Source organism: Mizuhopecten yessoensis, unplaced genomic scaffold (assembly GCF_002113885.1).
Source record: "Mizuhopecten yessoensis strain PY_sf001 unplaced genomic scaffold, ASM211388v2 scaffold9385, whole genome shotgun sequence".
Classification (NCBI taxonomy): domain Eukaryota; kingdom Metazoa; phylum Mollusca; class Bivalvia; order Pectinida; family Pectinidae; genus Mizuhopecten; species Mizuhopecten yessoensis.
Genome location: NW_018408021.1, coordinates 646,505 through 660,506, shown reverse-complemented (window position 1 = coordinate 660,506; position 14,002 = coordinate 646,505). Strand labels below are relative to the sequence as shown.

Sequence of the window (14,002 nt, the reverse complement as noted above, 5' to 3'; positions counted from 1 at the left end):
GGTCATATGATGAGGGTTGCCTAGGATATTAGGCTCATGTTGTTGTGCTGTGCTGTCAAACCTTTTTGGTTAGGCAGAATAGTTAACTACGGAGCTTCTTTTGAAAATGAAGTGAGCTTTTTACCGTCTGTTTTCGCTTTAATTAGATTCATGTTAATCTTTAGATATGCTAAGTAGCAACGGTTAGATATGTATCTGTTTGTGTCCAGTTACAGGTCTGCACGTCATCTATAAGTAGGGAATACTTCTGTATTTAATTAAAACATATCTATTTGCCATATTCCATCATACATATCTCACAACAATCAAGAACGAGTTATATTTGCCTTTAAATACAATAACGTTTATATTTAACTTAACAAAATGCATTATAAAAACCTGTCTAAGGAAGTCTAGGCCAGTATATCCGGCATAAACAGGTCTATTCCGGTTTTAGCCGGCTTTCCGTCAATTTCAGAACCTGCACTTATACGAAGTATTTCCTGTTTTAACAACCATACGACCACAGTCAACGCCAATACAAGTGAAAAGGTTTATAAACTGAATTACCTAGTTTCACAGTAACACCTTTTAAACATGTATTAACGCAGTAGGACTCATCAAAGGCGCACGCCTTTCCCCATACCATTTAAATAGATGCATATTGATTCGTCCGTCATGCCTGAGGGCGTGTCCTAAACTCACGTGACGTCACATATGTATTCTGTAAGTGTGCATAAACCTTTACATGAACCCGATTTTCACACACAGACATAGGGACCCGCCAGCTGAACACGTAAGTACACATACGTACCTACTTAAGACACGAGCATTTTGTACTCAGTACTCAAGGATAATTCACCTTCATGTTATAAATCTCTGAATTCGTTCTTTGTTCTCTCCGCTAGCTTTAATGACCGTACTAGTTGTATACACCTCGATATTTGATATGAACCCGAATATACATCGCTACTCTACTATTTAACATTATCGACGGCTGTAATCTTATCAAATCTTCTTTATTCAAATTTTTGATAGGCTATTGTTTCAGTTGTTGATTGATAGGCGATACCAGTGATGAATATAAAGTATCGATTTCATTAGCTACACAAACAATTGTATGCAACTGAATGATTTAAGGTGGCAACGTGGTATTCAACTGTACATAATACATAAATAGAAAGGAAATATTTTGATTCATTAATCAGACGACAGGGTTTATTGCATCCTGTTCATAGTGTACAACACATTTGACATTGTTATATACTCAATCGTTCACGTTAAATTACAGCCCACCAATCAAGGACTATCTTCTCAGTATTGATAAGCTCCCTTTTTATAGTTTTGAGATAGATCTCCTTTAATAATTAAAAATATTCACTCCATTTTGATGCTATAACCCCAATCAAAATTTGCTAGATAGACTTCATCATTAATTCAGTGTGTGTACGTATATCTTAACCAAAAATCAATTTTCATTTCGATGTTGTCTAGACTGACATGCGCCATCTACAATTGAGTGATTATTGATCACCATCACTGATTGTACATTTACTTTATGTGTCGGGGAAACAATGCCAAGGTGCCGATCATTGGCGTCAGTTGAAAGGGAATATCTACAGATAACTGATTGACGCCATTTCTATTGAAAAAACCCTCGGATCTGTTGTTTCACCATTTAATTTTAAATATCTAAGTACAAATATTTCGCCATGAAGATAGAATAGACTAGAACATGTGGTTAAGCTCTTACATGAATGTAACATTTCTTAATATCAAAGAAAACATTCGTAAAATATATTTAGGCCAATGTTTTGTTCATTTTTGCATTTTTAATGATTTGATTTTACAGCTTTCAGCGAAGCTCTGAAATATCAACAGTAAACAGTGTTGGGTTCATGAAGTTGTACTATTTGAAATAAACCAAGCGTGAAATACACCAAACGTGAAATACACCAAGCGTGAAATACAGATGGCTACCGACCATGTCGCAGGTCGCACTGAATAATATATACGCTAAATAGGTTGAAAATTGTATAGATAACTGTATAATCAGTATATGTAAAGATTGAAGATAAAATAACCCAGAAGGTTATGCACTGTACCAGGTGTTTTTATTATATTCTGGGATATACTTCTTTATTGAGAGAACGGTCTTTTCAAAATCTGCTTAATATGAGAGACACACACACGTCTACGAGTAATGTTAATGCAAGCAGTAGCACACAGACAAACACACACATACGTGAGACGTTGTAAACAAGCTTGTTTACTTTGAGAGCAAATGGCTGTAGTTTATGCACTTTAGGACAAATTTCTGTGAATCACAGCCGGTTGTCGACAACAAGATTCACACAAAACATGATGTACAAGTTATTAAAATGTACTTAAACTGTCGGCATAATGATCTTAAGTGGTGTGAAATTATATATAAAAAATCAACATCCATATTTTGTTCCTACCTACTTTAGTCAATTGTTAATTCACTTACATATTCACGTACAATGTTTGTTTTTTATCGCATGCTTTGTTGATGTATTCATCGTGCAAAGCATTTATGCATTAATAAAGTCACGATAACACGCATTCATTCCATACAGCTAGATATTCACCTCACATTTCATTCATTTATTTTTTACTGATATATAAATATGTCCATCCACCAAATCATTTATTTCTACCTTCCAATACCTGTCTGTATCCGCCAGATACAAAATGTATGAAGATCAGCCTCGATGCATAGCACCTCAAAAACTATTTACTGATATTAACGTCTTATTTAGACGGTATTGACCTTCAGGAAAATATCTTTCATTATATAAACAATCTCAAAGCTCTCTTCGAAACTGTAGATATCTCTTTAAATATGGATTACCTGTAATGTTTTGTAAGCTCTAAAATATGTTACTATTCATCTTTATCTTTTGAAATTAACAACCGATTAATTTAAACAAAATATCCATTAGTAAGTTCGGTGATTAAACTTGTTTTCATAGATGAATTGAAACTCAAGATCGACCGGGGTTCAACAAAGCAATAGACATATCAAAACGTTACCATTTGAAATATCCTCAGGGGTTGAGGAGACACCGGAACGACCGAGAAAAGTACACAGAGGCTCTTCAATAATCAAGGGAATATCAAAAACATTTCCACAAAGGGGAGAACAACTAGACAATTATATCAGACAAATATATCACGAAATACCTCCGATAATTAACCAAACTACCGAGAAATCGATCAGAAACTAGACATTAAGAGAAGGATATCAGAAGTTTCACGCTGATCAATGGAACCAATCAGCCTCATGGCCTTAAAATATACCATGAACAGCAACGTTAAACAAATCAACCAAATAGACACCAGGACTTACACAAAATGTAAAAGATAATGAAACTCGAACATAACTATGGAACCATGATGGAACTAGAACTAAGGAAAATATATAATAGAACCTTATGATAGAGAAAGGAACTAAGCATGCACTATAAATAGGCGAAAGATTTAAAAATGTAACTAAATCCAACGATAAACAAAGCAATTAACCAGAAACCAAAACTTGGTAAAGATATTATGAACACCAATGATATATAAAGTTACCAAACTGACAATGATAGAACATAAATACATCATCAACCCTCAAAACAACCACAGAGGAATCATACAGACACCAGAACTCGGGGAACAATATCGCGAACACCAACGATATATAAAGTTACCAAACTGACAATGATAGAACATAAATACATCATCAACCCTCAAAACAACCACAGAGGAATCATACAGACACCAGAACTCGGGGAACAATATCGCGAACACCAACGATATATAAAGTTACCAAACTGACAATGATAGAACATAAATACATCATCAACCCTCAAAACAACCACAGAGGAATCATACAGACACCAGAACTCGGGGAACAATATAGCGAACACCAATGATATATAAAGTTACCAAACTGACAATGATAGAACATAAATACATCATTAACCCTCAAAGCAACCACAGAGGAATCATACAGACACCAGAACTCGGGGAACAATATCGCGAACACCAATGTTGAATACAGTAACCAAACTGACAATGGGATTACAGAGCTACATCATCAGCCCTCAAACAACTGCAGGAAAAATGCAAACAACAGAACTTTGGAAACGATATCGTGAACACCAATGGTGAAAAAGTGAACAAGCTTGAACTTGAGGACAGGATTGTGTCATCAGCCCTCAATATAAACATAAAAATCGGGCGAATACAAAATGACTTTACCTTACCATTTTGTATCCCTACACTGAAATGATACACAAGTGTACAATCACACACAAACGATCGTGATGCATATATCAAAATAATTTAGTCATATTCATCATATTAGTGTATTTCAAATGACGTTTTTTAGTTTTAATGTACGGAACAACAAACTGATTAACAACACTGCAACAGATGAGTAAGTTTTATTACGTCAACGTATATTTTTGAAAAAGGCTAAAATTAATGCAAATATATAAAATGAATTATGTAACATAAAGCTCCATAGAATATTCCAGAGAATGTTAAAAATAATGTTTCGAGGAAACGTAAACAATAAGTAGATAGCAGGTGTACACCGCCGAGCATCATATTACCATATTACAACTTTTTAAAAACAAAATTGCATAACATCTCACATTAAAGCAGATACTACAACGCGGAAACATTGTTTTATTTTCTATTTGATAAAAGTATACGTAGATAATAAAGGCTATACAGAATGTCTACGCGTTGGGCTAGAATGTCAAAATCTCTCAAAAAAACCAACCACCGCACGCCATTTGTGCACTAAAGAGGAGGAAACTCCGTATACATGGCTGAAACTTGCGCAGATGTGGGACATATACACATCTGTAACACAATTGTAAACAGAAGTTTTATTATTTACTGCACGATACAAGTAAATATACATTTATTATTTCCATGAAATAATTATAAAACAAGAGGACCAGAGGGCCTGTATCACTCACCTGGATATCGAAGCAATTATGGCAAAATATTATCCAAATGCGATCCAAGGGAATAGACCAGACCCAAAGTCCAATCATTGTAGCAATCTGTATTAGATTTTTCATGCCCAGAATTTTTATGTATGGTTAACGGGTGGGGATCTCAACTGTTTCCAAGCTGTGAATCAGAAACTAGGTCCCTAGGGTTGTGGCCAGCATTTGTATATATAGTTATTGGGTGGAGATCATAACCATTTAAAAGTTATGACACAGGGGTTAAGTCTCCATTAAATTACACATAGACTAGCTATATATTTTCATATAAAACTATAAGAACTTAACAGTTTTGGCGACTGTGACCTGTGCATATATTTGCACATGGACTTTTGGTCAATGTCTGTCAATATCTGTGTGATTTGATAGCTATATAGCTTATACACAATTGTAAAATGTTATAAAAATAAATAATACCTGTGGAAGTGTTTTGTGAAGTGTGAATGTATTTGTATTTCAGTTATGTTAATTAAGAAGGAGTTACATCCCTTTAATTTTTTTATCTTTTTTTATAATTTTCATATCAAAATTGATGTATTAAAAAAATCAAATAAAAATAATAGAATCCGTTAATTTAGCCACCGCTGGAGAGAATTTATATAGGCTTTGCCTGTTATTCCATCCAATTGACATGTATCAACTTTGTCAATAAAATTTATTGAAATGAAATGAAAAAAGAAGTCTCCAAAGGTGGGTAAGACCCAATGCATTCCTTTATTTATATTCAGCAATTGCATATATGGTTATAGGGTGGGGATCTGAAAGGTTTCAAAGATATTACCCAGAAACTAAGTCCCTAGGGGTGGAGAAAAACCCCAGGGTCTATTTTTACATCATGATTGTGTTAACTCTTGATGCCCAGCAATATTATATATGGTTATGGGGTGGGGTTCTCAACTGTTTCATAGAAACAACGATCCATACCATACAATATTGACCCCACCCTACCACTTGACCCCAGGCTCATACATTTCAAAAAATCAAAAGAGAGCTAGTTGATGATTATAACTAAATGTGCCATTACTCTCTGCTACTTGAAGAAGTAGAGAAGAAGACTTTTAAAGATTACCCCATTTTTGTTTACTTCAGGCCCCTCGGGGTGCAGTCCCATACATTTTATAAAGTCAGATCCCCATGACCTAGTGATGTATAAATACATGATTACATAACAAGTACACAATATTGACCCCGCCCTACTTTTTGACTGCTTGATCCCAGGGCCATAAATGTCATAAATTCAAAAACGGGCTATTCGATGATTATACTTAAATTTGCCATTACTCGCTACTACTTGTAGGAGTAGAGAAGAAGATTTTTAAAGATGACTCCATTTTTTACCTATCTGGCCCCGCCCCTCAGGCCCCTGTGGGCGTAGCCCCGTAAATTTCATAAATTCAGATTCCCATGTCCTAGTGATGTTCCATGTCATGTTTGGTCAAAATTGGCTCAGTAGTTTTGAAGAAGATTAAAATGTCAAAAGTTGACGGACGACAGACAACAGACGATGGACGCTGCGGTATGCCATACGCTCACTTGGTCCTTCGGGCACTATTGACACTATTGATCAATTGATATTCATTCAGCTGTCGCATATACATATATACTGATTTAATCATGCATGCATTTCTTATTTCGTTCGTTATTCCTCTTTTTATTATGTTATTTCTATTTTCGATGGCTCTTGGTTAACTCTAGTGAGACCCTTTTCAGAATTTGGTGACATGCTGGAGTGTCATAGTATGACTTTCTATGAGATGGCATTTCTAACATAGGTCCATTATCTGTGAACAAAGTTCTTATACAACTACAGCTTTTCGGACCATACAAAGTTTTCAAAATTTGCAAACAAATATTCTTCATTAGCATTTATAACTTACGCCGTCGCTCCTGATGGATTAATGTTGAAAACCACCGCAGCTCATATTCTAAAGAAATATTCATCGGTATCAGAATTAAACGCGCTCTCTGATAAAAAAAAACCCATACAAAGTTATGTATGCATCATATTATCTAAACCACTGGCTAAAATATGTATTAATTATACTTTTATGTATCTGATTCGCTATTTTCAGTTGGTACATGTTATATAATTTCTTACATTAAAATATTTGACATACAAGTATGAGCACAATATAACGTTTATTACTATTAAATTTTGAAATAAAATAATTTTCTTTCTTTATAGGCCGAAGTGACAAGGAAAGAGTGCGGTAGTTTTTTGGTGTTCCCATCCTGGATATTACCATGACTTGATTGATGTCGGACACACTACGTGGCCGTTGTCGTAGCTTGAGTACAGGAGTTAATTTATTATAAACCTCCATGCTCTCTAGATGTTTACGGCTACATTAGCGTATGTTGTGCTGACTTTGAAGGACTGAGGAACTAGTGAAGTACTTAAACACTAAGGTGCTATATCCAAGGTTTGAAGATGTCGTTTGATGATGTATTCAAAGTGTTAGGGGAATTTGGGACGTATCAGAAGAGAGTATATCTTATGCAGTGCGTGCCGCAAATCTTCAGTGCTATTCAGACATGTCTGTCCATCTTCATTCTATTCACCCCCGAGCACAGGTAAGAACCAGGCATAGATATCATAAAATAAACATACCAATGAGGCATATCGTACTTTACTGGAAAAGAAAAGCTCTATGAACCATAAAAATACAAAGTTATAACAGTTCAAAGAGTGCACTTAGGCCAAATACAAAACTTCTGTTTTTCCTATTCATTTAGATTGAGTGCAGGAAGGTAGCAAAACGTTTTTTTACCAAAAAGAATTCAGTCATTAACAGGAACAACATACATTTTTTATTGAACAGATGTTAATGTATATAATTTGCAAGAAAATTCCGTTTTATCCATTTAAAACTATATAGCCTTTTCGTGGAATGCTTGGAGTTCTTAGATTTTATTAAAAATATTTCCAATTTATTAACATTGGCTATAAAATAATGCAGGTAGTGGGATGTTTTCCACGTAGGTTGGGGAATAGGCAACACACATGTTTTCGTTTTTGACTCAACATTCTATATCATGTCATCGACATAATATCTTGCATATACCAAGTACAAGCAGTGTTTGGCACAAAACCGCTAGTTTACTCACACATGTTTATAATGACACCTGTAAGCAAAGATGAACTCCATACCGGAAGTTGTTACACTCAGTTACACGAATATGCAACACGCTACTGCAAATACACATAGTTTGTCTAGCTTTTAACACAAGATGGATCCATTGCATTTTTTACTATAAACAATAGTTAAATGTTAATACAGACATTGAAGTAGTAATATAGCCTAATAGTTCATTGTATACACTGACAGAGAACAACTATAAAACCATTATAAAACCATCAAAGGCAATATGTAATAAATTAGAATATAAAACATCATATTAATAGACAATTGCACAATGGAAGTTAAGCTGAATATGGCAAGTCCATAACAAAACACCGGCAACTTAAAAAAATAAAAAATAAATAAAAATATCATCGTGACCTGCCTATAAAACGCTATACACATGATACAAACACTTATATTACATATTCATATATAAGTCATATATATCATAAGCACAAAACCAGTAAGCTTAATCTTTTAACATTCATACACAGGATAGACCCTTTTATAAATATCTTATATTATTAATATATATACATCACGAGATGGTTTGAAAAAGAACGTCCATCTTCATTTTATAATCTTTCAATTCCTGTTATAATAAACTAACAAATATATCACAATTCTGTTATACATCAATTCCTGACCTCATCAAACAACAGACCCAGACTTATTTCGAAATCTGCCAGTTTATCTGCTATTGAAACAACAGACCTAACCTCGTTCAGCAGTGTGTGAGTTTCTCTGCTAATGAGACAACAGACCTAGCATCATTTTGCAATTCTTACAAATATAGTGCTTAAGAAATAACATTCATAGCATCGTTCGGTAAGCTTCATCTTTATGCTACCATTTTTTTGGGAAATCGACAATTATAAAATTATGATCTGTAGTGCCCGAAGTTTTGAAAAAAAGTGAAGTTGTCACTTTTGTTTCAGCCGTCGACGAGTAGCATTTATCATTGTCTTAATCCACAACAGATCGATCTGCAAACTGTACAAGTGTCTAGCCTTCAGTTTTGCTATCTCTAACATGCACACAGAAATAATCCAGGCGTTGTATATATATGTATGTCACATATTTAACACAAATAGACCTTGACAACACTGTGTGTTCTCCAAAATTTAATATAGATCTAGTAGGATTACACCTCAAAAATAAGGATGAAAGGATATTAAGCACGTGGAATCTAAATTACTGGAAATCAATCGAATTAAGCGAGATTTACAATTTTCTTTTTAAATTAAGAATACAGTTGACTTTGATTTATATTTTTCTCCTTCACAAAATCAAGAGTACAGTCGCTTGTTTGCTTGGTGTTAAACAAAAACGGGTGCTTAGGGGGACACCACCCGAACACGAAAGTAGAGAGGAAAGATAAAAAAAGTAGACAGAAAAGACAGGAAATGAAAAAATGTTGCATAGTGTTGCAATGAAAAAGCAGATTTTTCAGTGTCACGTTCTTGCAACAGCCAATGTATCAAATATGATTTTTTAATTTTTTATTTAGTTTAACGTCCTAACCACCACTTAAGTTTTTGAAGGACGATATACACTGACGAAAATAACATATTAAATCACACCGTCTTCCAGATATTGTATTGTGTGATAAATTCCCATATATATTAAACTCGTGAAATTTGTGTCGACTTTATAGTGCTTATGTTACACGGTGGATACTATAAGGTTATGATATGCAAACATAAACCCCACGATTTCGCTGTGCTTGATATAGAGCCAGATAGGGTTACTCTTTATTGGCTTTTTCGATGATGTTGTGCGAAATTAAATACGGACGCCTTTGTTCCAAGAACAATGTTAGACAAAATCGTGAACAGTTTGACACTTCATAAGTTAAGCCCTGCAGGTTATTTGATTTATTAGTGTGGTGTCCACTTTTTGCAGTGTCTTCTATCTTAGGGTCACGCAAAATAAGTAATACTCCTAAACGTGATATTGTTGTTTTACAGGTGTAGTATTCCATTGTATGATAATGACACGTTCCTGGTTCAAAGCATTCGACACCAGGTCATGCTCAACTTGTCCATTCCTTACGAGGAAGATGTAGACCAATACGGACGTCCAACCACACAGGTTTCTAGATGCAACGTCAGAAGAAGCATCCCATGGAACAATGATACCGACGGAAACTCTTCCTTTGTAACATACCAGTGCCATTCATTTGTATTTGACACGACAATATTTCAAAGTACTTTTACAACCGAGGTAAGTTATCCATCCCTCTTCACTGGCAATGACAAGACAATGGTTCAGTGTCATGTTTTTTTTTCATCGTCTTACAACACACGTGGTAATTATATGATTGTACTTTGTACGTATTGGTTGTGTATGCTATATTCGCTTTGTAACGATCAACGAAATGTGAATAAGCACATTTTAAAAATTTGCCTCGATTAATAAACAAAGATCTTAATAGGTGAATTCATAACAAAAATTGGTTCGCAAGTCACTCAACGTTTCAATACTTGGGGATTTTTTTTTGTTCCAGGACAATCTTGTCTGTCAAAGGAAGAAATACATTGTACATGCCACGATGTCCTTTATGGCTGGCTTCACAGTGGGGTCGCTTTTACTTGGAATAATGGCGGATGTGTAAGTTAACTATACCTTTTTTTGTATCTAAGTTATCAATGTTTCACTTTAATATCCCTTTTCATTTAAGACACAAACCCTGCACTAGCGATTTAATTGATAGTTGTCGTCTAGAGATTCAGTGATGCATAACGCATAATAGGACAACTGGAACAAATTTAAAATAAAATACTCTTGACATTATGACACGTGTTTAGAAAATAATACAATCATATCCCTGTCGCTCTCCGTTTTATTTCATTATCACACCAACAATTGTCCAATATAATAGCGTTAGGTACAATGTGACCTTACCTGATGCAATTAGGAAACTATCAACCATTGTTAGTACTTTCATTAAGAAAAACATAAAATCCATACTATTCTTAATATACAAATGAAAATGCAAACAAGTCGGTTAACAAGAAGAATATAAATTTCTTTGTTTAAGCGATCGGGATTTAAACATGACATTGATCTTTTTTTATTAACTAAATGTATCTGCTTGAAGCCCAAAAGGTGAAGGTAAAAAATAAACATCAACTGAAATATAAAAGGATAAATAGTACATTAACAATTATTAGTGAACAAAACTTCATATCATTACCCAAAATAGGGGTTTTCATAATACCTGTCTAAATAAGTGAGCTACATCTTCAGATATGCTGTGTGTGTAATTATATCGTGATCTCTTTATTAACAAAAATAGAATCTGACAATAATCATGTAGGGCTATACAAAATAGGGTACACGTCATCAAACAAACAAGTCAAGTTTAAAAGCACACATTAAGTTAATAAAACCATATTAGAACAATATTCTTTCCAATATTTGTATGATGCTTCAGATATATGCCAGCTAGTTTTACTAGTTTCGTTCTATAATAGCAAGATTAGAGGACACCAGCTGTTACAAATTAAGCATGACACGTGTTACGGATGGCGGGGCTATAAATTTTCGCGATACTAAAGCTTCCCCTGTGTGCAAGATGCATGCGTGTGTGTTTTGGGAGACTGTGATATGTTCGTGTTTTTCTCCTTGTGATAGCACGGAACTAATGCTGACTTTATAGTGCTACCTCACTGAAACATACTGCTGAAGACACCCAGCAGGAAACCCTATCGGTCACATTATACTGACAACGGGCGAACCAGTCGTCCCACTCCTAATTTGCTGAACGTTAAGCATATTTACAGACTCTGGTTATCCCGGCCAGGGGACAGAACCCAAAGTCCTCCTCACAGGGGCGAACGCTCAACTAAATGCCAAAAGTGAGGAATGGCAAGGGAGACATCAGGAAGAAGAAAGTTGCTTAGAAAGAAGAGAAAAGATAAGATCCCAAATTTAGTCGCCTCTTACGATCATGCAATGACTATGTGAAGATACAATTCTTACGCCCTACCTACGGGGACTGTTTGGTCGAAGATTTTGGTAAACAACCTGTACATTTATCTTTGATAACGAATCTCTTATTCAAACTTGTAGGGTATTCCGTATTAGTAAACTTTTTTCAACCACTCATTAAATCCTGATACATTATGAAATACATTAATATTACGAGTTATTTTTAAAATCTGAAACATGTTTCCCTGATTATTAGTCACTGCATGAAAATGATTTTTACTAACACAATTAACGTCCAATACTATTACATCATCAACGGCCAATCAGTGTTATTCGGACAAATAGGGAATATTTAACCATGAAACATGTGTTCCTTGTTCAACGAAGTACTTCTTTTAAGGTCACCGGGCAATGTTCTAGAAACTGATGTATTTGTATTGCAAACGAACGAAACATGTACATGTATTTAACTTAGTCAAATCACACAACAGGGTCATACACACAAAAGAAGCGATTTTACTCTGTGAATTGTTAAGGATTTCCCAAAAAGTCAGATTAAAACCGATTTGTAGTCAATTTCTTTGCCTATATTTGTGAGTATGAGGTTTAAGTACGTTGTTTATTGAGAAAATGCATCGTGAACATTTTATCGCACGACAGTGTAACTCAAATTACGGTGAATCTACATATTGTGTCAGAAGGTAAATGGTGTCGTAGTTTTTACATTGTAAATTGTCTTGAATTAGCATATCATATAATGAAACATGTGCATGTAATAAAATACGAAGATCTAGTTTCTTCCATGTCTCCTACCTAGAAGTCATTGATGACACCATACCCGCTCATATGACCTCATTATAACATATAGGACATGCGCCTCTTATTATCTCCGTTTGTTCCGACAGTGTCGCTCTAGTCTTACGTTTTTATGACTTTCGCAGTTGCGAGACCTTTAAAGTCCCGTATAAAGACGATGGTCACAGATACCGGAGCCATATAATGGCAGTTTTTATAGTGTCATTTCAATGAAATGTCCTGGTCTGGATTATACAAAACAGTCTACCGAGGCCAATTGTTGACCAAACGTGTCTAAGACAAGGCTGAAAAACTGAATCAGGGTAATTTAATATTCAAATTATGTTCATCGTTTTCTTTGCAAATTATTTATTCTTTCATGGATCCCTAAATAATTTCGCCTTAATATCATTTATTTTTCGTTTACAAGCCACAGCATGTCTCGTTCCAATAATGTCAGTTCAAAAATGTCATTATTCGTTTTTCAAAACGGATAATAATTACCTATCTAAATTCAACGATTGTATACGATAAACAGTGGATCAAGTCGAGTTGCCGCAAATTCATGTACTGCTTAACAGTATTTCAATATAAAGTATAAAATACGATATTTTGGACATAAACCAGTTTGCCAGTTTGTTGGTGCTAATCATACATGCTAATTATTTTTCTAAATCTGTTAGTTGTATTAATTAAAATTCAGAATATTTTGATAACCAAATTAGAAGAATGTTGTACGGTATTTCACCGTTAAGCTAACAATGTTTTACGGTATTCCACTGTTAAGCTAACTATGCTTTAACAACTTGAACACAGGATGGCGAATGTATGCTAGTTTCATGTACATTATAAAGGAGCGTGGCCCCTGTAGTGAACACATACTGCGTTCGTACGCTCTAGAAGTGTATATCGTGCTTTCAATCTTGCCGCCCGATGTAGACATTGCCAAGACCGACTAAAGTTTTTTATCAGGTACATCGGAATATCCATTGAAGTGTATATAACAAGTCTCACACTAATTATTCCAACAAACACGTTAGTGTATTTGTGCTGGTAATGTTTGTGTTTTTAATAAGTGTAAGAGCTATAAGCACTCCACAAATAATTACGCTGGCGAGTCTCTCTAACAGT

The 14,002-nt window shown here is 34.7% G+C and overlaps 1 protein-coding gene across 2 annotated transcripts in view; it reads left to right on the top strand.

Moving 5' to 3' along the window:
- Positions 1–685: 685 nt before the first annotated feature.
- LOC110457942 (organic cation transporter protein-like) overlaps positions 686–14,002 on the top strand; it is a 34,656-nt gene continuing 21,339 nt past the window's right edge. For both annotated transcript variants that reach the window (XM_021509443.1, XM_021509442.1), the window contains exons 1-4: positions 686–775; positions 7,201–7,589; positions 10,111–10,366; positions 10,650–10,753. In XM_021509443.1, coding sequence (XP_021365118.1) covers positions 7,447–7,589; positions 10,111–10,366; positions 10,650–10,753 — 503 coding nt within the window. In that variant the 5' untranslated portion in view covers positions 686–775; positions 7,201–7,446. The remainder of the gene's footprint in view (positions 776–7,200; positions 7,590–10,110; positions 10,367–10,649; positions 10,754–14,002) is intronic.